Source organism: Helicoverpa zea, chromosome 9, assembly GCF_022581195.2.
Source record: "Helicoverpa zea isolate HzStark_Cry1AcR chromosome 9, ilHelZeax1.1, whole genome shotgun sequence".
Classification (NCBI taxonomy): Eukaryota; Metazoa; Arthropoda; class Insecta; order Lepidoptera; family Noctuidae; genus Helicoverpa; species Helicoverpa zea.
Window position 1 is genome coordinate 12,509,081 of NC_061460.1, and position 25,846 is coordinate 12,534,926.

A 25,846-nucleotide genomic window follows, 5' to 3' on the forward strand; every position below is an offset into this window, starting at 1 on the left:
AACATATTATCGGGAAAATTCTAAAAACGTAGGAAGAATGGACTGGACTGGCGTATTTTGGACGAAAAAAAAACATAATTTTATGTTTATATGTTTATTGAAGAAATTAAACACTCGAGCGATATCAGATCATTTTTAAGCATAATACCTAAAACATTTTTTGAGAACAAATAAAAAATAATTGAGATGTGAGCGCTAACATCAATTAACACATAATTAATTGTTGTGACTTTCAACAAAGTTTTAGAAGGAACTACTGAGTTGATATATGTGTACTCACATAGAACTAATATTGCTTGTCCTAACATATAAGGAAGGTACTTGCAAACGTCAAAAAGACATGTATACTTTAGCTTAGTATTTAGAAATATGTAGTTCGATCTGACGTTCCCACGTGCCACACAAACTTGCTCACCACTTAGTGGCCTTACTAACGCCCGGTTCCTATAAAATTGTAGTTTTTTGACACCAGCTTTAAATAATAAACGCCAGAAATTATTATTTATAGGTACCGGGCATAATATGTACAACTAAAGTATATTCTAAACAAGCAAAGCTAACATAATTGCTTAACTTAGCCTAAAGTAAGTACAAAGCTTGACATGTTTCTTTTAACTCTCAAATATAACAAAAATGTGATAAACTTCATACAAGAATCCTGAAGTATGGATAAAACAAATGGCACAGTCAGAACCACACATTTTTATATAATTTAATTCCATTACGTACGTAGGTACATAAAACAACATGTTTTTATTTTAATGAGAAAGTACCGAATTCGTTTACGACTTTAGTTGCATGCCGACGATGCCGACAGACTTTAACTTTGGTTTTAGAGAGTAAGAAAAAAAAAATAACGAGACTTAACACTTAAAAGGAGTCGTTTGGACTCAACGCTTTTAACGGTACATCTGATTTTGAATTCTTAACCTAGAGATTCACATAACGAAACTAAGTACAATGTTTAGGAAAGTATGGACGTATTTCAATACGTCAATATATTTTTTTCCTAGAGATTATTTTCCAATTACTAAGCTAGATAACGGTATAATGAGATGCGATCAGCGCTATTCTAGGACTTGTAAAAATAATATCAATATACCTATGTATTTGCACATTCAATGCTATTAACTATCTAACTTAAGCATATTAAAACTAAGAGTAATGAATATTCGCATGGTAAAGATCAGAGTTATAATACATAAAGACTATTTAAAATAAAGAAAGTTCTTCAGAAAAGATTCTTCATTCGAGTACGTAAGATGATAATTTTATGAAAAAGAATTTCATTCTAATCGCGGTTACGGTTTTTAATTTTAAATATCGATTGGTAAATGTTTAAAATTCTTTTTATAGAGAAGCAAGGGCGAGAATAGGGTGGGTAGCTAGAAATTCAATACGTTGCAGGATCGTGGTCAGTCTTCCAATGCTCAGCACTGTTTAATGGATAAGTGTATGACAATCATTTGAGATAATTGTGTTCTGCTAAAGATCAACAGATGTATCAAAATGTACTGTTAGTTATATGCCGAAAATATTATTGAAGATTTTACTAAGGTCGGTTTGGTATCATGCTAGAATATCGCCTTAATTGTACTTATTTATAATACCTACTTGATAACAACAAATAACATTTCATTCTGTACTTTATTACGTCCTAAATAATATGTACCCTCGTCAGATTATAAATAATATCATTCAGTACCATAAAGGTTGTTAACACTACTTGGACTTGGATGGAGAATCATAAGAGGTGCTGAACGCTCCATTGAAATATCATATTTCGAAGTTTTTTAAATATCACATGCTGCCTTCGTGCTTCAACGTAAAATACTTGTAAAAATATCAATATTGTTTCACCTACGTAGTTGCATTAAAGACTATTCATCTCGCACCACACCCTGATCAGTTCTGCATGGTCTTCGTAACCATGAGACGCTATGACGTCCTTGTAACCGTCCGGACTAAATTTCTTCTTGTAGAAATAGAAATCTGGACAATGCTTCGGTACAATACCGACCTTTTTAGCCACTATACCTAAATATATATCATCGAACCGGAAATGTTTGACAAAAAGGCTAGCTATATACATTACCTTTAAAGTTTTATTAGACAGGACGTAAGCGCCAGCTGTGACGTAAGCAGGCCACCTATCCCACTGGTATTCTACAAGAGACACCCTCCACTTGCTCGATCTGAACCTCTGTGGAGCTGAATTGAAGACATAACCAGTGTACAGGTAGTCGCTGTCCGTCTCCGCAGTGTCCGTGATGGACTTGTAGTACGTCGTAAAGCCCGCTGGTTCGGGCTTGCGTGTCGCCTCACGGTCGTGTATGTACACCAGCAGGTTGTGCACAGAGATGTACATGTCGTCGTCGGTGAACAAGTAGTAGTCAGCAGTGGGACAGTGCTCGTACACCCAGCGGAACGACATCATAGTCTTTATCGTGTTGTTGTAGTAGTTGTCGATAAAGTCCATCTGTATTATATCTTTGAAGTCGGCCATTTCTTTGTCTATTTGTTTCTGCAGCGCGGACTTCTGTTTGCCGTCTATTCCTAAGAAGAATAAGGTCTTTACAGTGCGTCCTGGCACATTCTCTTGGCCGTATGTTTGCCTTATGGCGTCTCTGTGACCGAAATGATCCATCGCTGATTTTACCACGATAAACAGGTCTAACTTGTGTGTAGTAGAACATTTTCCCGAGTTTGTTAGAAACCTGTACGGGTAATAATTGATAGGGGTCACTGTAACCTTTTTGCCTGATAGCACATCGTCCACGATGCTTTTGATATTTATATTAAGAGGGTAATCGAAATTATCGTCGAAGCTTTTAGAATGTATATAGTCACTAACACCAAAAAAATAGTATATGCACACCATCACACACGCACACAATAAATATTTAAAGTTTCTTCGTCTCATTTTTTGGAGATTTCATAGAGATTCATCGGTACTGGTATCACCTGAAAACTAAAGAATTTTTGTATCGATCAGTTAACTTACTGCGATTTTTTATTTTTTCCTATGCATCATTTTTGTAACCTGACATTCTGAATGTAAAACCCAAGCTTACTTATCATTTTAAACGCGTTCCTTATCAGTAACCGTGTCTTGTACCAACTGATGTTTACTATCTTAGTCTAATTAACTAAGCGAGTAACGTGTAACTGATAACAGAGATGAAACGTTGCTGTATGCATCACCTACTGTGTAGATAGCATACCATCCCGACTTTAATTACCACTCTTTTATCGAAATGTCCTGTTGAAACCCATAAATAAGTTTTTTTTTTATTACTGGTTACTGTCCCAAGAAACCTGAATATTATAATTATACCTTTCAGTTTTCACGGTTATTTCAGGCGCGGATTGTGAGGAGTTTGTCATACTTCTTAGACACTTCAAAGCATTAATAAAGCCAGTTATGTTAATGTACAAATTGGGAATTTTTTAACAGCAAAAGAAACATTTCTAGTAAAATGGAATTTATTGGAAATGTAAATGCATAATAAATAAATCTAATAATACTATGAATATTTCAAGTAAATAATAAATTATTTTCTAGGTGCTTTTGTTGTGACTCAACGATGGCTGCGCCGTGTGGAACGCGGTACAGTCACCTAAAACAATAACAATTCTATCATTTAAAATTCAATGCACTGACAAACAATGAAAAATATGAATTTTCGAAACAAGTATGAAAACTAAGAAGTATGAGAGACAATCACATTCAAAAGCACATAGAAAATTCTATAAAAATCTATTTACTACGTCCATCTAAGTGGTCATGTAGAGTTTAGAAAAAAGTTATTAGTTAAAGGCCCAATAGGATTTACACTCAGGCAAACTGGCTACATTATTCTTCCTTCAGTAGGTACCCATCAACAATATAGACCTAACACATTGCTATGTAAAGAAACACATAACTTACCACTTCACAGCGATGTGTCAACAGTGGAGCTGATTGACGCGGGAGGCAGGTAATGGCTTCTGATCTGTGTGTGGAGGCGAGCCACCTCTCCGTCCAGGGTCTCCATTTCACGGACAAGTTGTGTAAACTGCACTATGCCTGGAAATTTTAGATGTTCATCGGTTATTGCACAGCACAAAGTACAGGTGTGAGGAATGGTGTAAATCAAAATCAAAAATCATTTATTCAAACTTGGCTGCAAGACAGCACTTTTTGAATGTCAGGCATTTACAATAGACAGCCCCCAAAACGCCCACCCTTCACCACTTCCTATGTGTTCTTGCTGGGAAGAAGAAGTGGCGCAACAAACTCCCCAGCAACACATGTCTGTCTGTAGGTTAGAAGAACCTTAAACATTGTTTGATAAGTACATTTGTATATAATTTGTAAAATTCAAGTGTTATTCTAGCAACAGCAGGAACTACACTACATAATACATTATGTTTTTATGGAAAATTATGAGGAAGGCAAAACTCCAGTTGATATTATCTAATACGATAATAATTTTTATAGTGTCAAAGAATTTCTAGAAATACCTGAATAAAAATTTACAGTATTTTTTTTTGTAAACATGACAAAATGGATTATTGTAACACCTTTTATACCATGTTTTTGTGCAAATAAATATTCTTATTCTTATCATGATGTATGTGGGTTATCAGGATAAAAACGTATTTAATAAAGCTCATTCCAAAGGATAATGTACACACCTTCACGTGAATTACTGAACCCATGACGCTTAATAGTTTCCATTTCAATCTGAACGACCATCGGGAAGACAATCTGCATCATCTTTAGCATCTCATTGCCGGCTGCTTCCTTAGCTTCATCCAGCTTGGAGGCATAGTCGGGGGACTCCAAAGCATCTATCACTTCAGACAAGATGAGCCTCATTTGGTCCACCGAGATGTTCTGTGGCGATGCCATACTGCTCTTATCAGCATTTACGTATCTGAAAAATTTTGAGAATAACATTTTATATTTAAGTCACATAAGATTGTAAACACTGGTTACCCAAGATTCATTACAGTAGATGGTTATCCAGGTAGCGTTAATCAATAAAGGAAAGCTAGCCTTTACCAATATACTTTTCACAAAACCACAAAATAGATATCCTATTTTATAAATTATTTGAAAGTGACCTAGGAGTCTAAAAACATTTACAAAGTGCCTTTCAAGTGACTTTGTTGCACCAATTTTCTAATTGAGGTCATTGGATTTATCCTCTCTGTTTATTAATACATCCTGATTGAGAACAATGACTTTATTATCACTATTACAATAAAGCAGTAGTAAACAGTGATGTTAACTTTTATTGGCTACTTGCTTTATAATATTATTAAACATTTCAGTAAATAATAAATTATTTCATTTATTTAAACAGCTCAAAGTATTGTTTAAGATTTCTTTACTTCTTTTTTAGACTAAAATAAATAATTATTTTCAATTTTATCAGGGTAAGTAAAGGCCAGGTTTTTGGAGGTGTTTGCCTCCAACTTAGCTAACAGCATTTCCAGCTAAGACACATGAAAAAAATGCTGGTAGCTTTTATCTATCATTTTATTTAACTGAAATATATGATTGAGAAAAAGATCATTGCAATTGTCGATGTAAGTTGTATTCCGATTTTAGGGCTATAATAAGTACAAAACAAACTTAAGCCACTAACCAAATGTAACATTCAATAGTTTCATACATATTCAACCTTATATAAAAAGAACGACACTTGAAACAAAACCCGTTTCATAAACGTTAGGAACAAGGAGCTATTGACTCATAAAATTGAAGGAGGGTGACTTTTTTATGAATAAAAGGGTACTTTAAATAGAACAAGCGTTTCTCACCTTATCCAAGTCGTGCCTCTATTACATGGATAGTTTATCTGCCGTTTTAAATGACGACTCCAAAGCAATTTCCTAGTAAACTTTGTAAACAAATTAAATACTATGCCACGCAGAAATCAAGTTAAAACCTTTCGCCATCCCTTTTTTTGCCAAACCAAACAGCAAAAACCAACCAACCAACTACCAAGGCAAGGGTAATGAAATGAATGGATTGGATGAATGAATGGCGTAAACATAACCAAGATGACACTGACAGACTGATGTAATTTGACAGTGACAGCAAGTTGTGGTCATTTTGACTGACAATTTCATTTGCATTTGTTTGGTATGGTTTATGATTTATTTTCTTTTTAATTTTTAAACAAATACTTCGGGAAAATATCTGCCATTATTATTTACTTGATAGAAAAATCATAGAAAACTACTTACCTATTGAGGTAAGAGTTAATATAAAGTGCGTAAGTTTTTTGGTTACTCATACTTTTTTTTTACTTTGTTATTAAGCCTATTCCGATGTTTTGTAACTATATATTATCCTTGTGGCACGTTTGGATCAGATTTATTTTGTTTATCCTAGATTGTTATGCGAATATAACGATTAGGGAACGAGTTTAGTAGAAAGGTACATAATTCCCGATGTTTCGGTGGCCATAAGGATGTGGGTTTTGTTATAAGTTTTCCTGTTAGTGTACCTGTATCCGGGTTTCCAAAAAAAATCTAAATAGAAATCGAATAAGTACTACAATCTATTCCTGATGACTATCATCTAATCAGTTCGATTGAACAGATTAATAAATGTAACTGCTTATATTATCGGTGATAATTGTAGTTAAAATTGTATTAAATGAAAATAATATAGGATTTCGGTCTAAAAAGCGTCAATGTTGTTATGTACACAACCAGTATGTTTTAGGAGAAAGATCTAAATTCTTACAAAAAAGTTGTATCAATAACTTTAATAATTTAGGTCACAAAGTCTTGTGATCAGTTTATTTATAATAAGTGTAATGTGTTAGACAACCTGTAAGTAAAAAAAAGTTCTTGCCTTTATCAAACCAAGTTAAAAATAAATAGTTTAGCCTCCCGCATGTGCTAATTCATTCAGTTACTTTGTTTTAAATATGACTACATTCCATTGGAAATATCATTCACAAATATGTTTAGATGTATGCTTATTACTTCTTCAGATAAAAACAACATTGGATTTAAATAAGAGCACACATATATAGATTTTAGGAAATAGTCCTCCAGGCTACAAGCGAAACTATGAAGAACAAGTTTCATTGTCCACTTGTCCTAATCAGACAACAAAGTATTATCAAAGTAACTTTTTGTGACTGTATGACCTAATCAAAACAACAATTATTATAGATAAAGCTATTGATATGATGATAAAGTAGTTCCGGTCAAATAAAATCACATTTGTTTTGTTGATTTCAGTATATTGACACCATGGAGGATGAAATAGAAGAAATTGAGGCTAGACCACAGAGTGCGAGGCGCAACTTGACGCTGAGGAACAATGCGGCTAGGCAGGTTGCTGTCAACTTCATGCCTTCCAGGCAACTGCCATACAGTAAGTCACATAATACTATTACGTTCAAGACAATATCCAATTTATTTGCCATGCCTTTTCCTAATTGTATTGGGGTAGGCTCAAAATATAACTAGGTGCAGCCTTCTTAAAGTAATCTTTATTGTGATGATTGAGTAGGTTACAGGTATTACACAGTACAACAATCAGCCCGCTTGGTTGTACAATAATTTCTTCCTAGGGGTACAGGGTGGCCCTGGTAAGTTGATTGAGGAAATCAGACAGGCAGTCACTCGATGTAAAACACTGGTGCTCAGCTGCATCCGGTTAGAGTGGATGCTGACCTAACATAATTTGGAAAAGGCTAGGCCAACAACGATTCTCTTTATTATTTTCACTACATGTACCATATTTTTCCCCTGCACGCATATAGCGACATCTGTTGATGGTATTATGCAAATAGTTCATGATACTTAATTCACACGAAAGATGGCGTTATCGTTCAATGCGTGTAAACAAACAACAAAGCAATAATAGTTCTGCAGCAATATTTCATTGCATTTTATTAGCTATAATTTTCAGATTTATCAGTCAACTCTCCTTAATTGTCTAATGAACAAAACATGCATGTACAATGTACATTTATTTGAATATCGAACATTTTACTCCTTTTTACTAACGGCTATCTTCACGCTATATATATATTTGATGGTGTCGTCAGAAAGAGTTTTAATATCTGTTAAGCTGCAGTATGAACGTCTAATGGGCTGGGCGTTCACTCAATTATCGTTTAATAAGGGTTCATTAGTTGGCTACGTGTTACAAACGAACATAATTGCTAAGAACCGCTAATTATGATAAACATTCATTTCAACTACAGTGTAACAGTTTAAAGCAATTAAGCGTATTTTGTAACGAATAATTAGTAGATTAGGTATGTTTCGTATTATTTTAAAAGAAGTATCTAATTAGATGATTTTGTTTGTAGATTACCAAAATTATTGGTCATATTTTTTTTCATTTCACAAGACACTAAAACTAATGTATGTAACATGATTAAGAATGAGAGGGAGGGTGCATTTCATAATTTTGCAGTTAAAATCCCTATTGTGTTATTAACGATTAACAAACAATGGATTCATCTAATCTAAAACCTATTATGAAACATAAATGACGTCATTATACACTCTACTATTTATCTCCCAATGTTACACAGCAGTCAGTAAGCACCTTTATGCTCAGGACTCAATAATGAGTTCTGTTTCATACGGCATTAAACGCCAAACGGTGATAAGTATAACTTGTACTACATTACACATTCAAGCACACTGGTTTGCATTGAAAAATAATATTATTTTAGTTAGGATTTTATAATACACATCTGTTTGTCGTGTTCAGATAATGTGTTAGTGAACTATAATGTCGGTGTTTAGTGAGGATATCGAAGTTTTCGAGATCACTACTGGGAGAAAAGGTTGTGTTATTGTTTTTATTTATTTGTTGTATGAATAATGTGTGAAGATAAGGTCAAACAGTTAAAGAAATCTGTGGTTTTTGCGGTGTTTTTGGGCGTGCGTTGAAAAGGAACTAGTCTGCTGAGTCCCTAGCAGCAAGAAAGTGACGATAATTTTGCACATGTCCGTTAATAGCGATACTAAACTTAAATAAAAATAGCAGTGATTTATGTGAACCGGTTTATTGATGGTTCCAAGGAAAATTATATCGTCCCAATGGCTATATTCATATGTAGTCAAAAAAATAGGGTAAAGTAGAGAAGTCAGTTGACGGGAGCGAAGCCGCGGGCAAAAGCTAGTGGTATATAAAATAGTTAAACAGATAAGATACCTATAACTATAGTAATAAATTATTTTTAGTTTACTTTTGCTCATCAGTCATTTATCTGTTGACTGATTTATCCCATTTATCGATCAGTTTTGCAGGTTCTCAAAGTCAAAGCCTAATGTTTTTATTTCATTTCAAATGAGCCTTTTCAGGCTCTTATCACACACGTCACACTGGTTACACGGTTCAATGGAGAAGAACCGGCAAGAAACTCCAATGACACTCTTTTTAAGAAAATAATGTGTTCACGAGGATTCAGTTACATAACGATAGCACTTATAAAAACTATTCTAATAATAGAAAATTCCACCACCAGATACATTGCGACTCCGTCGAAATACTTCGGAGCACAATGCACTACTGGAAGAAGTGGATGCTGCGGAGGCCGACGCGCCCGACTCGGCTGATAAGCAGGCTGATATCATCGTGCGGGAGATGGAACAGCACCAGCGGCTGATGGAGGACGATCCGGTGGCTGAGGAGTTGAGGAGGTGGGGAGGAGTTGAGGGATTTTAAATTATGTTATAGGAAAAAATGTGGGCTGGCCAAAATTGGGATGGTTGGCGCTTTGGGGAGGCCTGCGTTCAGCAGTGGATGGCAATATACTGTTACTATTACAGCCTTTTTTATCGTCCCACTGCTGGGCACAGGCCTCCTCTCACACGGGGAAGGATTGAGCATTAATCACCACGCTTGCTCAATGCGGGTTGTCGATGGCAATATGATGAGTAGCAAAGGAGAAATTCATATCACTACGACTGGGGTCGTGTACAATGTGTAATATGCAAAACAAATGTTTCTATCGACGAGACAAAGCCTTATCTGTCTTATGTGTCTCAAACCAATGGTTATATTGGTGACCTTTCCTTCGAATATCAGTCCTTCCTAATAATAATATTGTATCCTGAAAACTTTAGGATCAATTTCACCAAACAAGTGCTTCATATTTTCCAGAGAGGCGTTACGAGACCTTCCCCAAGGTCTGACGATGAAGAGAAACGTGCGCGCCAAACTGTCAGCGTCTGTCAGCCTCCGATCGAAACGAAGACCTATTTCGATGTGGAAACGGATGAAATATCGAATCGGGTTTGCGTGGAAGAGGGTAAGTTTAGCATTTTAACTAGCCTTTACCAGCAGTTTCGCCCGAGTCCCTTGGAATTACGTCGCGAATTCGGATTAAAAAGTACCCTAAAAAAATATTTTGCGTCAAGGAAGGAAGCAAAATATTTTTTTTCAAATTTCTTATTTTTGCTCGTAGTTTCTGAGGTTAGCGCGTTCAGGTAAACAAACTATTCAGCTTTAGTATCTGTATATTATGTTCTATTGTATTGTGTTTTCACTGTTGTACCTATCCAAAAACTTGATTTTAAATGTTTCTAGAACTATTTCTTATATAAACAGAACAAAACGCCCAAGAAAATCTCAGAGGTCTCTGACTCTATCCAATGAAATCACCCAGTAAAATCATTTCCTCCACAGCTCAAAGACCGGTGTCGCGACGTAGTCTTCTCCTTCGAGTTCTGGTACGAGCCCATCCGTCAGATAGAAGGCCACTTCGGTTCCGCAGTCGGCTCCTACTTCTACTTCCTCCGATGGCTGTTCGCTCTTGACCTGTTGCTGGCTACCCTGGTAGTGGCCTTCGTGGTCATACCTCAAGCGTTGCATGATGAGACGAGGCCAGATAGAGTGCAGTTGACGTTCTTGGATTTTTTTACGGGGAAAGTGAGTGTTTTTTGTTATTTGTAATAAGATGTAAGGATTAGATAAGTGTAAGATAATAAAAATGAAATAAAAATAGGTATTTTAACTGATTAGTATCTAGAATATTAAATGAAAGTTTCTCTGATCATCGTCTTACCTTTGCCAAATTTATATGTCTATAAATTCATAACATGTAATACTTAAGCAGTTCCTGATTAACCGTACATACAGAAAGAGTAGCAATTGCTGCGGGCCTTTTGCCTACAGTTTCCTTACACAGCCGAAGTGACTTTTTTTTGCTGTTTTGTTGTCCAATCACGATAAACTAAATTTAAGACACTCCCGCCCTATTCTTGCTACGGGTCCCGAAATTTCTGCTCGACACTATACATAATGATATGATTTTAGGAAAATATTATCTTTGTTTATATTTTTCTCCAGGGTGGTCTGACTGACTCGCTGCTGTTCTACGGACACTACCACGACGGCCCCATATCGACTCAGTCTTCGATGACATACAACATGGCGTTCGCTTACTTCTTCACCATGGTCTGCTTGTATCTCATGTTCTTTGCAGTACTATGTTATAGGTGAGTAACTCGAACAGGACACTATTTGTTATTTACCTAAATTTTTCTTAAATATGGGGTCAGCTACTTGTCTAAACAAATACAGCAGAATGTCAGCTTTCAGTTACTATAAGCCTCGCCGAAGCGAAGCATTCCAAAAATGCAATAGACTCATTTGAGTGTTCCCCTCCACGGAAATCTTTAGTAAAAGGCGAAAGATTTATGCGTTTTGAAGGGAAACCAGAGTTAGCGAAACTGCTGCTGACAGCACACCCAACTCAACCGCCGAGAATCTTAACACCGCGATGCAGAAACGTGACGTAAATGTACAGCGCCATCTAGCGGATCGCTTTGGAGATTTGAGGAAACGACGCACCCTCATTGTAGGGTGATACTTAACAAAAGCTGACGCTAACAATACTTTCAACGAGGGTTCTTTTGAACAGGTCTTTAGTATAACATTGTACATTAAATGCTCCTCAAATAAATATTTACTGCCTCCAATTCATCACCTTGCCCGATTTCTGTTGTACGGAAAAATCTATTCCATATTTAATGGCCGTGCATGTGTAGCTTTTGACGCATCGCACCGAGTGACTCAATAGTCTAGTCAACTCTAGTCAACAACAGTTTCTGAACAAATGTTTTGAAGTCTCATAAAATTATGGTTGAAGCATTGAGTATAAATATTATATTTCACTGGGTTGAAGTATCATTTCATTTGGAATGGCATCTATACATTGAAGAATCGCATTCAAAATTGCAACAGTTACAATCGATAACAATCAGTATAGGAAAATATACATAACAAGACATTGTTAAGCTCAACCTTTTGTCTACATAATGATATTAATTACTGCTTTCAGCATTGTTACTAATGCTCGAAGAAGAAGTGACTTTTCACATTCAGTAGATGGACATGTATGCCACTCATATGAGAGTTCTGGGGCCCGATTCTCCTAATTTTACTTAAGCAACATTCGATTGACGTTCGACTCGATTCGACTGAGATCCGATCCCGACTCGATTACGATTGAAGCGTATGTGGCATTCCGCTAGCTTTTCTTTGAAATAAAAGTTTTTATCCTTTTCTGTCATTCAATAATGAATCATTTTGTCTGCAAATGATTTACGATTGCAAAATGATTGTACAGCAAACTACCGTATAGACCAAAATTACCAAAATAGCAGACCAATCGCACACCAATCAAATGTCAATCGAATACGATTGGTCTTTTATTAGTAGCAGAATGCCCGATATGGTTAAAACTGCTATTGCGATCATATTGCGATTCGATTTTGACATTATTAACTTAGGAGAATCGGGCCCCTGGAAGAACACTAGGCTTTGTTAAGCATTGAACGACAACATTTTTCAGTTACAATAAGCCCCGCCGAAGCGAGGCATTCCAAAAATGCAATAGACTCATTTGAGTGTTCCCCTCCACGGAAATCTTTAGTAAAAGGCGAAAGATTTATGCGTTTTGAAGGGAAACCAGAGTTAGCGAAACTGCTGCTGACAGCACACCCAACTCAACCGCCGAGAATCTTAACACCGCGATGTAAAAATGTGACGTAAATGTACAGCGCCATCTAGCGGCGTAAAACATGTAGCACAATGACAATAAGCTTCCAAAAGCCCCCTACAAAATAAAAACAGTGACTACTTAAACTACTTTATTTTCAATAATCACTTTTATTGAAGAAAGTCTTCCATGTTTTCAGGACAGCATATTCTTACCGCCTCAACTTCATAGAGACTTCGGGAGGCCTGAGCCACGTGTTTGCCAACAAGGTGTTCTGTGGGTGGGACTTCGGCGTCGTCACACCTGAGGCTGCCAAACTTAATGCCAACAGCCTTTACAACGAGTTCAAGGTATGTATGTATACCCGGTATGTATGTCACTAGATATCGACAGCGTCCATGTCCCGAGACATGGGAGGTAGTATCGGGATAAGAACTATCTGCTTCTCCACGCTAACAACTATCTTCTAACTTTAATCTAAATCCGTTCAGAAATTTTTGTCTGGAATTAAGACATACAGACTCACTTACCCCTTGGAAGTAAGAATAAATGGTCGTGTTGGTTAAACTGATTATAATTGAGAAATGGCTAATATGGCTGAAAATTGGCAGGGAGATAGCTTGGACTCGGTGAAAAATAAACATTTTATCTCTATTAGGGTAATACTGTGGGCGAAACTGTGGGAAACATCAAGTTTTTAATCTATGATTTTATTTCATTTCAGGAACTCCTAAGTGAACAGAACCGCAAGCAAACAGCCACTTCATGGCTGACCAAGTTAGGCCAATACGCCACCAACGTGATCATCAGCGTGTTCGTGCTGGCCCTCATAGGGCTGATCGAGTGGGGGCTGTGGCTGCTGCTGGGCTGGCGCAGCGGGGTGCAGCACTGGGAGCTGTGCGTGTCCGTCATCGTGACTGTCTGCGTCACCGTGTGCCCGCTCATGCTGCATGTGCTGGTCAAGTGAGTAGCACATCCAGTGGGGCTGTGGCTGAAGGCTAATCATCATCATCTCCCGAGCCTTTTCCCAACTATGTTGGGGTCGGATTCCAGTCTAACCGGATGCAGCCGAATACCAGTTTTTTACTAGGACCGACTGCCTATTTGACCAGTTACCCGGGTAACCCATTGCTAAGACTAGTGTCAGAATTACAATGATGTTAAATGACAGTCACGTAAGGAAGTAAATAAAAGGTTTATTACATGCTCATTTTTGTTAAGTTGGTACTTCAATGTTACATGCAGTAACTTTTATGAAACAAACATTAGTGCACAGTTACTATAAAAACTCATCGTACATTCCAGATTGGAGTTCTACACCCCTCGTACAGCGCTGTACGTGACGCTAGCCCGCACGTGGCTACTAGACGTGGGCACTCTCATGCTGCTGCTCGTCTACTGGTCGCAGGCGCATGCTGGACAGGTCAGGAGTTTCAACGTAAACTTGATATTGTGTATTGTATGCACAAAATAAATATTTTTTTGTAATCTAGAAGATGGCTGTGATATTTTGTCATACTTATCCTTAGTTTTTTTGCTTGTGTTACATGCAAGTTTTCTGGATATTATACTTCGGCCGTTCAGAGAATGCGTTCCTGACACCTATCAGTTAGTCACGACTAGTGATGGGCACAACATAACACTGAGTTCGTTACCGTTCCTTCAAAATGAACCGCCGCATTATTTTAAGATTATTTTCGTTTTAAATTGGCGGAATCATTTGTTTTATATTTTAGTTATTTAAGTGGAAACCAAAAAAAGGTAATATTCATATAATAAAATTGTTTTATTTATTCTTTGTTACAAGTACATTGAATTGAATGTGCGAACAGAATATTAATCAGACTCCGATTTGCTTGAGGAGGTGGTGTCTTCATCATCATCTTCGCCTACATGTATAATTATATTATTATCAATAACAGAATCAATCCTGATATCTCGGTCTAACAAAAGCCGGGTAATCAAATAAAAACAGATCGAAAACACTTGAAAAACGTGGTCTATGCGCACGAAACGACAACGGACGACTGTTTTAGCGTCACAAAATGGCGGCCCATAACGCCATTTGGGGTTACCATTTTTAATCTAAGTATAAAAATGCGGTTTGGTCATAGTTTTATTTTTATATTTCATAAAAGTTATAATTAAGTCTTATAGTCCATTATTTTCCAATTCTTAAAAAGAAAATCAAAACGTATTATTTTATATTATAACTGTATAAGAACAGATTACGATACTTGCCTGTTATTTTTAGCACAGCACTACAAAATATAAACCGCTGACATAACCTTGTAATAGCGCAGTATAGATTTAGAAAAATATTGTTTACCAAGTTATTTGACACTCAGTTTGGCACAAAATTATAACATTCATTGATTATTGATATAATAATGTTGTTTTAATGCTCCTCAATTGTTAAAACGGTAAACAACCAGCAAAAATATTTTTATCGTAACTGCAACGCCATTGCAAAGTTACGTCGTCAGTTCAATCGCGACGTGTCAGGAACGCATTCTCTGAATGGCCGAACTATAGTGTTACATATTTAAAAAATAAAAGCAGCACTGAAATTACTCGATAAAATGTCCATACATACACACCAATAAGTTATGTTTAATTACATTTATGAAAAGAATACACACATATTCCACCACCAGACCCCAGATTAAACAACCAGTTGAATCCTTCATCCTCTCAATAGAGTCCATTGAGCAGACAATTAATATTCTTTGTTTTTGGATCTTTGAAATATACATACATATCCTTTGTTTGATCTGTACATACATATCCTGATTTGCTTGCACATATTTTATTTCGCTTTCCCCGTGTTAAATTCCAGTGCTGGGAAACATCGTTCGGTCAGGAGGCGTACCGGCTGGTGTTGCTAGACTCCGTCGTATCTTTGTTTGTGTTGCCATTTATTGAGTTCACTAGAGGCTTAATTTATAAGTGAGTTTCATTTATTATTATTTTGTACATACTTTGAATCTTTAATGATTGAATCTTTATTTGGTAAAGTTTCAGTTACCAATATTTTTATGTTTCTGAATAACTTCATTTTTCAAGCGAATTTTAAGTTCTAATGTCCTGGCTTTGTGCAGAATAATTTCAACAATATGTTGTAACTTTTTATCCCCTTGGTTTCCTTCGAAACTAATGTGCCATATTTCACAACAATTTTTTCAAAAATTACCCCACTAAAATTCCTTCTACTGTGCTTTTCAGCTGGAGTAAATCAGAAAGTGCTCCAGAGTTCAACATCGCATACAACTCGCTGACGCTGATCTACAACCAGGCGGTGCTGTGGTTCGGCATGGTGTTCAGCCCGCTGCTGGCGGTGGCCGTCACCCTCAAGCTGCTGTTGCTCTTCTACATCAAGCGCGAGTGTGCTCTCAGGGCCTGCCAGCCTGCTAGGAAGGTCAAAATTGCAAAATACCTGACTAAAACTTCAAAGATCTTATTTTTTTATCTATTATTTATATACCTACTATCTTTTGCCAGCGGATTCAGCCCATTTCCAAGAAAATTATTTATTAACCGCACCTAGAAAAAAATTACCCTGTATCTTATACAAAAAAAGGTGTACTACATTCAAGTTTGAGCAAAATCTACGCAATAGTTTTTGCGTAAACAAAATACACAAAAACAAACTATTGCGTCTGTAATATAAGACGTAGTGTCAATCAATAGTTAAGAAACCAATATATTGAATAGTAACTGGCACTTGTTGTATTTACAGGTATGGCGAGCCGCTCAAACACAGACGGTGCTGTATATGTTCGTCACACTATCATTATTCACCACCCTCTTCGGCATCGGATCACTATTCTTTAGGTAAGCCAAGCATATACATACTACAAATGTACTGAGAAACCCTATTGTGTATATGCAAAAAGAAAAAACATATAACACTCCTTTGTTTACGCTTTATAAACTTAATTCTCCCGTACGAAATAAAAGCTTCTTGTGGCGCATGTTTAGTTCCATTTTACGCCACTAGATGGCGCTGTACATTTACGTCACATTTCTGCATCGCGGTGTTAAGATTCTCGGCGGTTGAGTTGGGTGTGCTGTCAGCAGCAGTTTCGCTAACTCTGGTTTCCCTTCAAAACGCATAAATCTTTCGCCTTTTACTAAAGATTTCCGTGGAGGGGAACACTCAAATGAGTCTATTGCATTTTTGGAATGCCTCGCTTCGGCGGGGCTTATAATTACTGAAAATTAATGCTGTAGTTAACGCAAACGCACACTTTCTGAAGATAATGCCTCGCACATTGTGAACACAGATTACCTTGCCTTATGTTCAAACTGGACAGAAGAAATCATTTCTAAGCGTTAATCATGATTTATAATCACTAACATAATGCTCAAAGTAATTAGAATTATATAAACAAAATGTAATCTGGCCTGAGCGTAAAATTGTCTTGTATAATTTGTTTTAAACTAATTGGTACTGATCGATTGTAACTATTGCATTTTTTTCAAGATGTTCTACAATATTTTAGATGTTATATCGAACCGTAGTCTTGATTCACGATCTTCAAAGACTATAAATATTTGGCCATGAAAGAACACCCATTTATGAAATAGACTTTTCTATGTAAGGAGCTAGCAATATTATTTGCTTTATGCTTTTACCATTGCTAAACTAGTTGTACTGACACCCTCGTAGTTGGTATAACTATTGTTATATAGCGTTAGCCTTTGTTGAATTTTAACTGTCACCTTTGACATAAATTGTTATGTTATGCTGGAAGCAATTAACATTATGTAGGCAAGAGGTTTAGCATAAAATTGTCTTGTATAATTTTTTAAACTAATTGCTTTCGATTGTAACTATTGCAGTTTTACAATCTTTTATATGCTTTTCCAAATCGAATGACAATGCCAAAATTTTCATCAAATTTTTGGCCAAACACTATTGTTGACTAAACTTGTTACTTGGCACGATCAGTTCGTATGAATGGGCGACTATTATTATGGAACAGTAGTGGTTTTGTTTCATGTAGCAATCTACATGAAACAAAACCTGGACAAGGTGAAGAAGAGGAACCAGTAAATATTATTTCTTTGAGCATTTAATTTACAATGTTATACTAAAGACCTGTTCAAAAGAACCCTCGTTTAAAGTCTATTGTACCCAACAATGAGGGTGCATCAATCTCTCCCTAAAGATCCAAAACGGCCCACTAGATGGCGCTGTACATTTACGTCACATTTCTACATCGCGGTGTTAAGATTCTCGGCGGTTGAGTTGGGTGTGCTGCCCGCTACAGTTTCGCTAACTCTGGTTTCCCTTCAAAACGTATAAATCTTTCGCCTTTTACTAAAGATTTCCGTGGAGGGGAACGAACACTCAAATGAGTCTATTGCATTTTTGGAATGCTCCGCTTCGGCGGGGCTTATAAAACCTTGATCAGATTTGGGAGTTTTGATATACTGACTATACTGAGAAAATCCAGTTGTTAAAAATTTGGATGGGAATGATATTTGAATTAAAATTTATTTCGTGTCTGCGCTCCATGGCTGTTTAAAATATTTATGAATAGCAGTGACTGGTAGAATTCATCCATCCACTGCCATTCATCACTCAGACACATCAGCCATTGTCTCAGACCCATGGTTGGCCTTCTTTGTTGGGCTAAGCCTTCGTTCAGCCTTGTATGTCAATTGACTGATGTGATTAAATTATACTTGTCATTATTCCAGCAACAAATTCTCCCTCACAAAACTATAAAGGAGATGGCCAAAAAAAAACCCAGAGTCGACAGGAACTTCATATGTATGATTGGATTCAGTATAATTTGTGGATTTTAAAAAGTATTTCAAAACATCTAAAAACCATGGGGTTCTCTTTTTATAACGTTTTTTCGATCAAGATTTTAGTTCACAAAAAAGTTTACTTTTACTGTTTGATGTTCGTTAGAAGTTGAATGCAGACTCGTGATTGGACCGTTTTACATTGCTATAGTTCGGCCATTCAGAGAATGCGTTCCTGACACGTCGCGATTGAACTGACGACGTAACTTTGCAATGGCGTTGCAGTTACGATAAAAATATTTTTGCTGGTTGTTTACCGTTTTAACAATTGAGGAGCATTAAAACAACATTATTATATCAATAATCAATGAATGTTATAATTTTGTGCCAAACTGAGTGTCAAATAACTTGGTAAACAATATTTTTCTAAATCTATACTGCGCTATTACAAGGTTATGTCAGCGGTTTATATTTTGTAGTGCTGTGCTAAAAATAACAGGCAAGTATCGTAATCTGTTCTTATACAGTTATAATATAAAATAATACGTTTTGATTTTCTTTTTAAGAATTGGAAAATAATGGACTATAAGACTTAATTATAACTTTTATGAAAAATAAAAATAAAACTATGACCAAACCGCATTTTTATACTTAGATTAAAAATGGTAACCCCAAATGGCGTTATGGGCCGCCATTTTGTGACGCTAAAACAGTCGTCCGTTGTCGTTTCGTGCGCATAGACCACGTTTTTCAAGTGTTTTCGATCTGTTTTTATTTGATTACCCGGCTTTTGTTAGACCGAGATATCAGGATTGATTCTGTTATTGATAATAATATAATTATACATGTAGGCGAAGATGATGATGAAGACACCACCTCCTCAAGAAAATCGGAGTCTGATTAATATTCTGTTCGCACATTCAATTCAATGGACTTGTAACAAAGAATAAATAAAACAATTTTATTATATGAATATTACCTTTTTTTGGTTTCCACTTAAATAACTAAAATATAAAACAAATGATTCCGCCAATTTAAAACGAAAATAATCTTAAAATAATGCGGCGGTTCATTTTGAAGGAACGGTAACGAACTCAGTGTTATGTTGTGCCCATCACTAGTCGTGACTAACTGATAGGTGTCAGGAACGCATTCTCTGAATGGCCGAAGTATAAGTCATTTGTTATATTTGACAATGTCACATGGCGCGATTTTCAAAGACAATTTCTCCAAAAACATTTCATAGCCAGTTGTGAAGGTTGCATGTAACTGCGAAACCTCTCCAAGTAGGTAAGGTCGGTGCTTAATTGTATCTGGAGTGGTTAAATACAAGACCTTTTAATCACCAGGCCAACTCTGAAACTATGGGGTTGTTACTAGTGGCTTGTATAATGTTAGTTTACTTTGCTTTTTTATGTCCCTTGATGTTAATAATCTTTAAAATCAACATATATTCAACATAACCTATTTTTGCGATAATATGAAATAGCTCCTATACCCCATGGATTTCAGTCTGGATTTTTTGGCACCATCAAAGGTCTATCATAAAGAACCTATTGGTAACCATTTCATTGCTGTCGATTCTGGGTTTTTTTTCTATGAAAATTTGGCCATCTCCTTTGTTTCTATTGTTCGCAGAACATCTAGCCACGCATGCGGTCCATTCCGTGGCTACTCGTACGTGTACGGCGTGGTGAGCGAGGGCGTGCTGCGCCTGCAGCAGCGGCCGGGGCTGCGGGCCGTGCTTGGCTTCATCGTCAGGCCGGGGGTCATAGGCTTTGTTATGCTGTTTTTGTGGTACGTTGTGTTTCTAACTTTTATGTTTCCTGTAACTCTCTCTCTCTCTGTCCTTTGTGTTTTCGAAGTAGGACGAACAAACTTAGCCTACCTAAAACGAAGCCAATTTTGTGAAATGTTCCCTTATGTATTATTTAAAAGTGAATAAAGATATACTTCAATGATTGATGAAATTGCTAAAAACTGATTCATTATTCAAACTTAGATGAAAGTAAAAAAAAATGAAAAGAAACACTGCTTGCTGGACCGTTATCGCCGGCTCGTGGCGAGCCCGCGCCGCCACACGCGTATGCACGATAGGTGGAGGGTGGAGCCCTCTCGATTCGGGTCACAAAAAAAATCACTTCTCCTTGCAGCGTCATCACTTGCAATTGTGCTTCCAAAACGTGCTCTATCTGTCTACCAATAAAAAAGTATAAAACTGTTATTTCTTATGATCATTGCGACGTGATTCAAGCACATTTTTTTTTTACAGCCTTTTTTTTATCGTCCCACTGCTGGGCACAGGCCTCCTCTCACACGGAGAAGGATAATCAATGAATAATATTATTATTCCAGTGTATCGGTATACTACATGCGCGCTCTGGCTCTGGCGCAGCGATCCATGGTGCAGCTGCTGCGGCACATGCTGGTGCTGCAGGCCAAGGACAAGGACTTCCTGCTCACTGCCATCTCTAATGTCTCTAATGGAGGTACGAATTCATATGCATTTTGTTGGAGGACATCGTCAAATGCGTGACCTCTCCCGCTGTGGGAGTAGCGTGAGGGAATGTCACACTCTTACTGACTAAAACCCATCATGTTCCTTCTTAAGCTCTTCATGTATGGTCGCGGTAAATACTCACCGCCCTCACCACTTTTACACGTACTCATTCACTTATCTGTCTAGTTTTTTTCCTAATTATATTGGTGTTGGATTTCAACTGTACCAGACATAGCTCAATATAACTTGTCTAAGCTAAAATAACGTTCCGGTTCACGAAGCACTTAAAATACGATCATTTCAGCTTGTTCGAGCTATACCAGTGTTTTATTTGGTGCGGCTACGTAAACACACTCATGTTGAATACCTTTGTTATAAAACTGTATCTTAAATCTTTTAATTATGTTTAGCACGATTTGATTGCATTGTTGAAAAAAAAATACTGGTATGATTCTTAAAAGATACTATATTTCACACGGTTATGATCGATGGTTAAAATAAATCGTGTACGATTTTAACATTTTAAATGAGTTTTGAAAAAAACTTTTTTACAAAAAAAATTAACCGACTTCCCAAAACACTAAAAAGGCAAAAAATAACTAATTTTAGGTGCATCGGCCTAGAAGTCGGTGTCTAATCAAGGATGTGCCTAAAAGTTAATTTTGCCACCGACTTCTAGGCCGATGCACCTAAAATTAGTTATTTTTTGCCTTTTTAGTGTTTTGGGAAGTCGGTTAATTTTTTTTGTAAAAAAGTTTTTTATTTACAGCTTTTCAGTGATACAAATAACTGTCACTATCCGTATAAGTAGAAAGTTCTCATCAATACAAATATTTTAAGCCCAAATACGAGGTATTTTACATATTCAGTTGTCGAGTTCCCTCGACCTTCTCTGGTCTTCATCATCAGGTCAGCTCCAAACCTTCACTGTTGCAAAGATCTCATCAATACAAATATTATAAGCCCAAACACGAGGTAGTTTACATATTCAGTTGTCGAGTTCCCTCGACCCTCTCTGGTCTCCATCATCAGGTCAGCTTCAAACCTTCACTGTTGAATAGTGCTTTCAGGCATACATCTGAGTGTCAACTTTTTACCCTATGTTTGCCTACAACTTTGGAAGGTTGCTCTCGATTTCTCAGGGTTTCCATCATCAGATCCTGACCTGATGACTATGGGACCATCTGGCAGCTATTCCGCGTCGAACAAAAAAAGAATCACGTAAATCGGACAATAAACCTCGGCGTAATCGATGTACATACATAGAAAAAAAAAAAAAAAAAAACATACCGGCCGAATTGAGAACCTCCTCCTTTTTGGGAAGTCGGTTAAAAACAGTATGCATCATTTTATTGGTTTTAATATTATCTCATATCTTTGTAAATATTTTAGGTATGTACCCATCATACTTTCAAAATATCTATCTCTTTATATCTCTTTATTTTAGCTATGTAGAAGTAGATTCATTTTTAACTATGTTTCATTTAGCAGTAGATAGAAAATCATTCGTAAATACATAGTCTTCGCTTTTAATTAAACCATTTTTCACATCTATTTACAATCAATAACTGTTAAAATGCAGACAATAAATTTTCCTTGTTCCGAAATTCCAGAATGGCTGTACAGTCCAAAGCCAGACGAGGGTCCCGACAGCCACACATTTAAGTACCTCCGCGAGGTCCGCAAGCCCTCCAACTCCGGCTTCCACTTCGACGCCTCGCGCCTCAGCCACTCCCTCATTGAAGGCAGACCAAGGTCCTTCGCCAAGGAGAACAGGTCCTCACATTATAATGATAAGAAGCCTGAAGATGGAGACACAGATAGTTCCTTCAGTTGGCAAGGGTCTAATAATTATTTGAACAGTGTAGGGGATAAGCAGTGGCCTTGAATTTTGATATATTTTTTATTATAATGCGAACCTTCCTACTAATGATAAAATACAAAATTAACTATTAGTTAAAGGAATGATATAGATGGGTAATGAAAGCTGTTTTTTCCACTGATATTTTACTTGGGGTTTATGATATATCAAGGTATATGAACAGATTTTGTATATAGTAATGGAATGGAATTATACATGGGCCTGCTATGTTTCGTCCACAAGGTTTTGTCACATAAGGTTGTAATATAAAAAATAAAATTGACTTGTATTATACTTAACATTATATCTTAATACTATGGGATGATAAAATGAAATTATAAAATGGTGCTACCTTGCATTTAAATTTTGTGATAATGATATGATAGAGGACTTTCTAAAGTATTATAATTCTAAAAACTTATAGGTATAACTTTAGGAGACTTGCCAAAACACCCCAGTTTAAGAATCTTAGAGTAGTATTTTGTAATACAAATCAGTATTTGTTTTAAGGTATACTAAATGCGTTACAATAATTTAATGAACATACTGAATATTGCCAACCAAGTGAATTTCAGCATACTTAAGAGTTAATATATTTTTCTTTTCGTTCGTAATATTGCTATTAGAAGCTTGCATTTTCAACTTTCCTTTACTGAAGAATTTATATTTTAGTTCCTATCTATGTGTTATGTCAGAGATTATAATTTGTTTAGTAAACTATATGAACATTGCTCTTCCTAATGTCTTCCGGTGTTCTTTGAGGCTTAGTTAGAAAATAAGAACTTTAAGTCTTTAATGTGAAGTATTCTAAATATAAGAACGAACATCGCCAAAATTGATTAAAATTATTATAGGTGATCTTGGACGAAGTTATTCTAATTTGTAACGCGATATTTATGCGTTTTTTGCGAAATTATAAGCAATTCTAAATTTTTAATTTGTAAAATGCTTGTATCAAATATGTTTATTTTGCAACGGTAAGAAAACCAAATATTTACGGAAATGTAATGACAGTATTAAAAATAAAATACTTGAAATCTGCTAACATTTTTTACATATTCATGAAATTATAAAATGAAATAATTCATACATTCAATCGAATGCAATCCTTGTCAATTTCTAGTTTAAGAGAATTTATTATGCATTTATACTTATAATATACGATTTTTATGATACTTAGGAGAATTTGCAATTAAAAATATTTATAATGAGTTATATTGTTTTATTTATCCTTTACATACATGTTTGTCGTCCGCAACTTAGAAATAAAGAGAAAAAAAAAATTGGTTGTCTGTAAAGTCGGTTTACTGACGATAGTTGAACGTGACAACGTTATAAGAAAATACTGATGGAATGGTTGCATTTTTCAAAAGAAAATTTTCATTTTATTTGTTTGATAGATATTTTGTATGGATGTAGAGAAGGAGGTTAATGGAAATCATAATTGAACTGATCAAGTTACATTTATTTGTACGCATAAATACAATTATGTCAATTTTTTTTTTTAATATATTTATTTATTTTTTCCTAAGTTCCCTAAGTAATTTCATACTGGCTCAGTGATTTAAAGAAAAAAAATATATTGATTGATTTAATTGAGAAATGGAAATTGGGATGGAATTAGATAATCAAAAGTGTTTTTAATTTAAAATATAGGTTAAATTTTCTGGTTTGACAAGAAAAAACTACTTCGTACCTTGGTACTTTTCTTATTAACATTTTTTACCTCGAATTTAATTTATTCTTTAATTAAATGAAAAACATTTTTTATAAAAAAGAAAAATATATTTTATAAAAATTGGTGTCAATTAAATTGGCCCGAAGTGTTTCGTCGTCCTGACGTACGTCAACCGCAGCTAAGAACCAATCCCGAGTGACGGCTATGACGCGATGCGCTGCGGGCCAATCACCGCTTTACCGCCGCCCCCCCGCTCCCTTCATACCACTAAAGGGACCCAATAAATCACTTCTGCGCAGGTGAAAGTCAGGGCTCGACTTCCGTGCCGGTAACTGTACTTAACTAGCAAACGACAAGTCAGTACATGAACGCGCGATTGATTATTTAAAATGTGTAGGTAATTATAAAAAGTAATCTCGTAATCGTGATTGCAACTACAATTTGTAGTTAGTAATCAAATTTTTTAACTACTTTTTACGATTATTTAATGTAATTTGCAGTTTTGATTACTAACTACAATATGTAGTTGTAGTTAGTAATCAGTAGTTAGATTTCATTTTGCCCAACACTGGCTATGCTCCATAATTATTTCGATCGAATAGTAAAGCAATTGATTTTTTACTCATCGTGAAATAGTTCTATTACCTTTTTTTTGGTATTTATTTATTTTCAAGCATATAATTTACATTTTTAAATATTAAATATAAAAATAAAAAACATTTAAAAATATAAAAAATAGGTTGCCACCGATATCGGGCACAGGGTCCAAGGTACCGGTGGTTAGGGTCCCAGAGACAGAAACCTCCTCACAATACGTGCCGTATCAAGGAGTACTGCCTTCTGAATGAGTATTACCTTATTATTATAGTTTTGTTATAGCATAACCTACAATCGCTGCACTAGCGGACTGATGCTATTTATTTTAATTATGAAAGCACGAATATTCGACAATATATCACTGAACATATATTTAATATCGAAAGAATCATTACCTTTATCGTCGCAATTATCGTTGCTATAAACAATTTACACCACATTCACTTTTCACTGCACTTCATACT

At 35.9% G+C, this 25,846-nt stretch overlaps 2 protein-coding genes and 4 non-coding genes across 11 annotated transcripts; 3 read left to right on the forward strand and 3 right to left on the reverse strand.

Moving 5' to 3' along the window:
- Positions 1-78: 78 nt before the first annotated feature.
- Positions 79-6,023, reverse strand: LOC124633483 (protein C10-like). Of its 3 annotated transcripts, none has more exons than XM_047168720.1 (4): positions 5,815-6,023; positions 4,681-4,922; positions 3,932-4,069; positions 2,932-2,971 (listed from the first exon to the last, which is right to left on the reverse strand). In XM_047168720.1, the coding sequence occupies exons 2-3, from the start codon at positions 4,895-4,897 to the stop codon at positions 3,936-3,938; spliced, it is 351 nt and encodes a 116-aa protein (XP_047024676.1). In that variant the 5' UTR covers positions 4,898-4,922; positions 5,815-6,023; the 3' UTR covers positions 2,932-2,971; positions 3,932-3,935. The 3 variants fall into 3 exon arrangements, with proteins under 3 accessions (XP_047024674.1, XP_047024676.1, XP_047024675.1); XM_047168719.1 differs by lacking the exon at positions 2,932-2,971 and adding an exon at positions 3,469-3,620; XM_047168718.1 differs by lacking the exons at positions 4,681-4,922; positions 5,815-6,023 and having other exon boundaries at positions 79-2,971; positions 3,932-4,068.
- An 89-nt stretch (positions 6,024-6,112) lies between these two features.
- LOC124633481 (transmembrane channel-like protein 3) lies at positions 6,113-24,318 on the forward strand. 4 transcript variants are annotated; one of them, XM_047168714.1, is made up of 15 exons: positions 6,113-6,268; positions 7,255-7,390; positions 9,507-9,681; positions 10,145-10,292; positions 10,670-10,912; positions 11,333-11,481; positions 13,186-13,336; positions 13,711-13,949; positions 14,292-14,409; positions 15,826-15,935; positions 16,212-16,404; positions 16,726-16,820; positions 20,385-20,543; positions 21,102-21,235; positions 22,860-24,318. In XM_047168714.1, the coding sequence occupies exons 2-15, from the start codon at positions 7,267-7,269 to the stop codon at positions 23,132-23,134; spliced, it is 2,313 nt and encodes a 770-aa protein (XP_047024670.1). In that variant the 5' UTR covers positions 6,113-6,268; positions 7,255-7,266; the 3' UTR covers positions 23,135-24,318. The 4 variants fall into 4 exon arrangements, with proteins under 4 accessions (XP_047024670.1, XP_047024668.1, XP_047024669.1 ...); XM_047168712.1 differs by having other exon boundaries at positions 6,113-6,251; XM_047168713.1 differs by having other exon boundaries at positions 6,116-6,272.
- On the reverse strand, positions 11,593-11,709 carry LOC124633585. The gene has a single exon (XR_006984756.1). It is a non-coding gene; the product is annotated as a U5 spliceosomal RNA (small nuclear RNA).
- Positions 12,848-12,964, reverse strand: LOC124633591. The gene has a single exon (XR_006984761.1). It is a non-coding gene; the product is annotated as a U5 spliceosomal RNA (small nuclear RNA).
- LOC124633592 lies at positions 17,076-17,192 on the forward strand. Its single transcript, XR_006984762.1, has one exon. It is a non-coding gene; the product is annotated as a U5 spliceosomal RNA (small nuclear RNA).
- On the forward strand, positions 18,269-18,389 carry LOC124633588. Its single transcript, XR_006984759.1, has one exon. It is a non-coding gene; the product is annotated as a U5 spliceosomal RNA (small nuclear RNA).
- Positions 24,319-25,846: the final 1,528 nt, after the last annotated feature.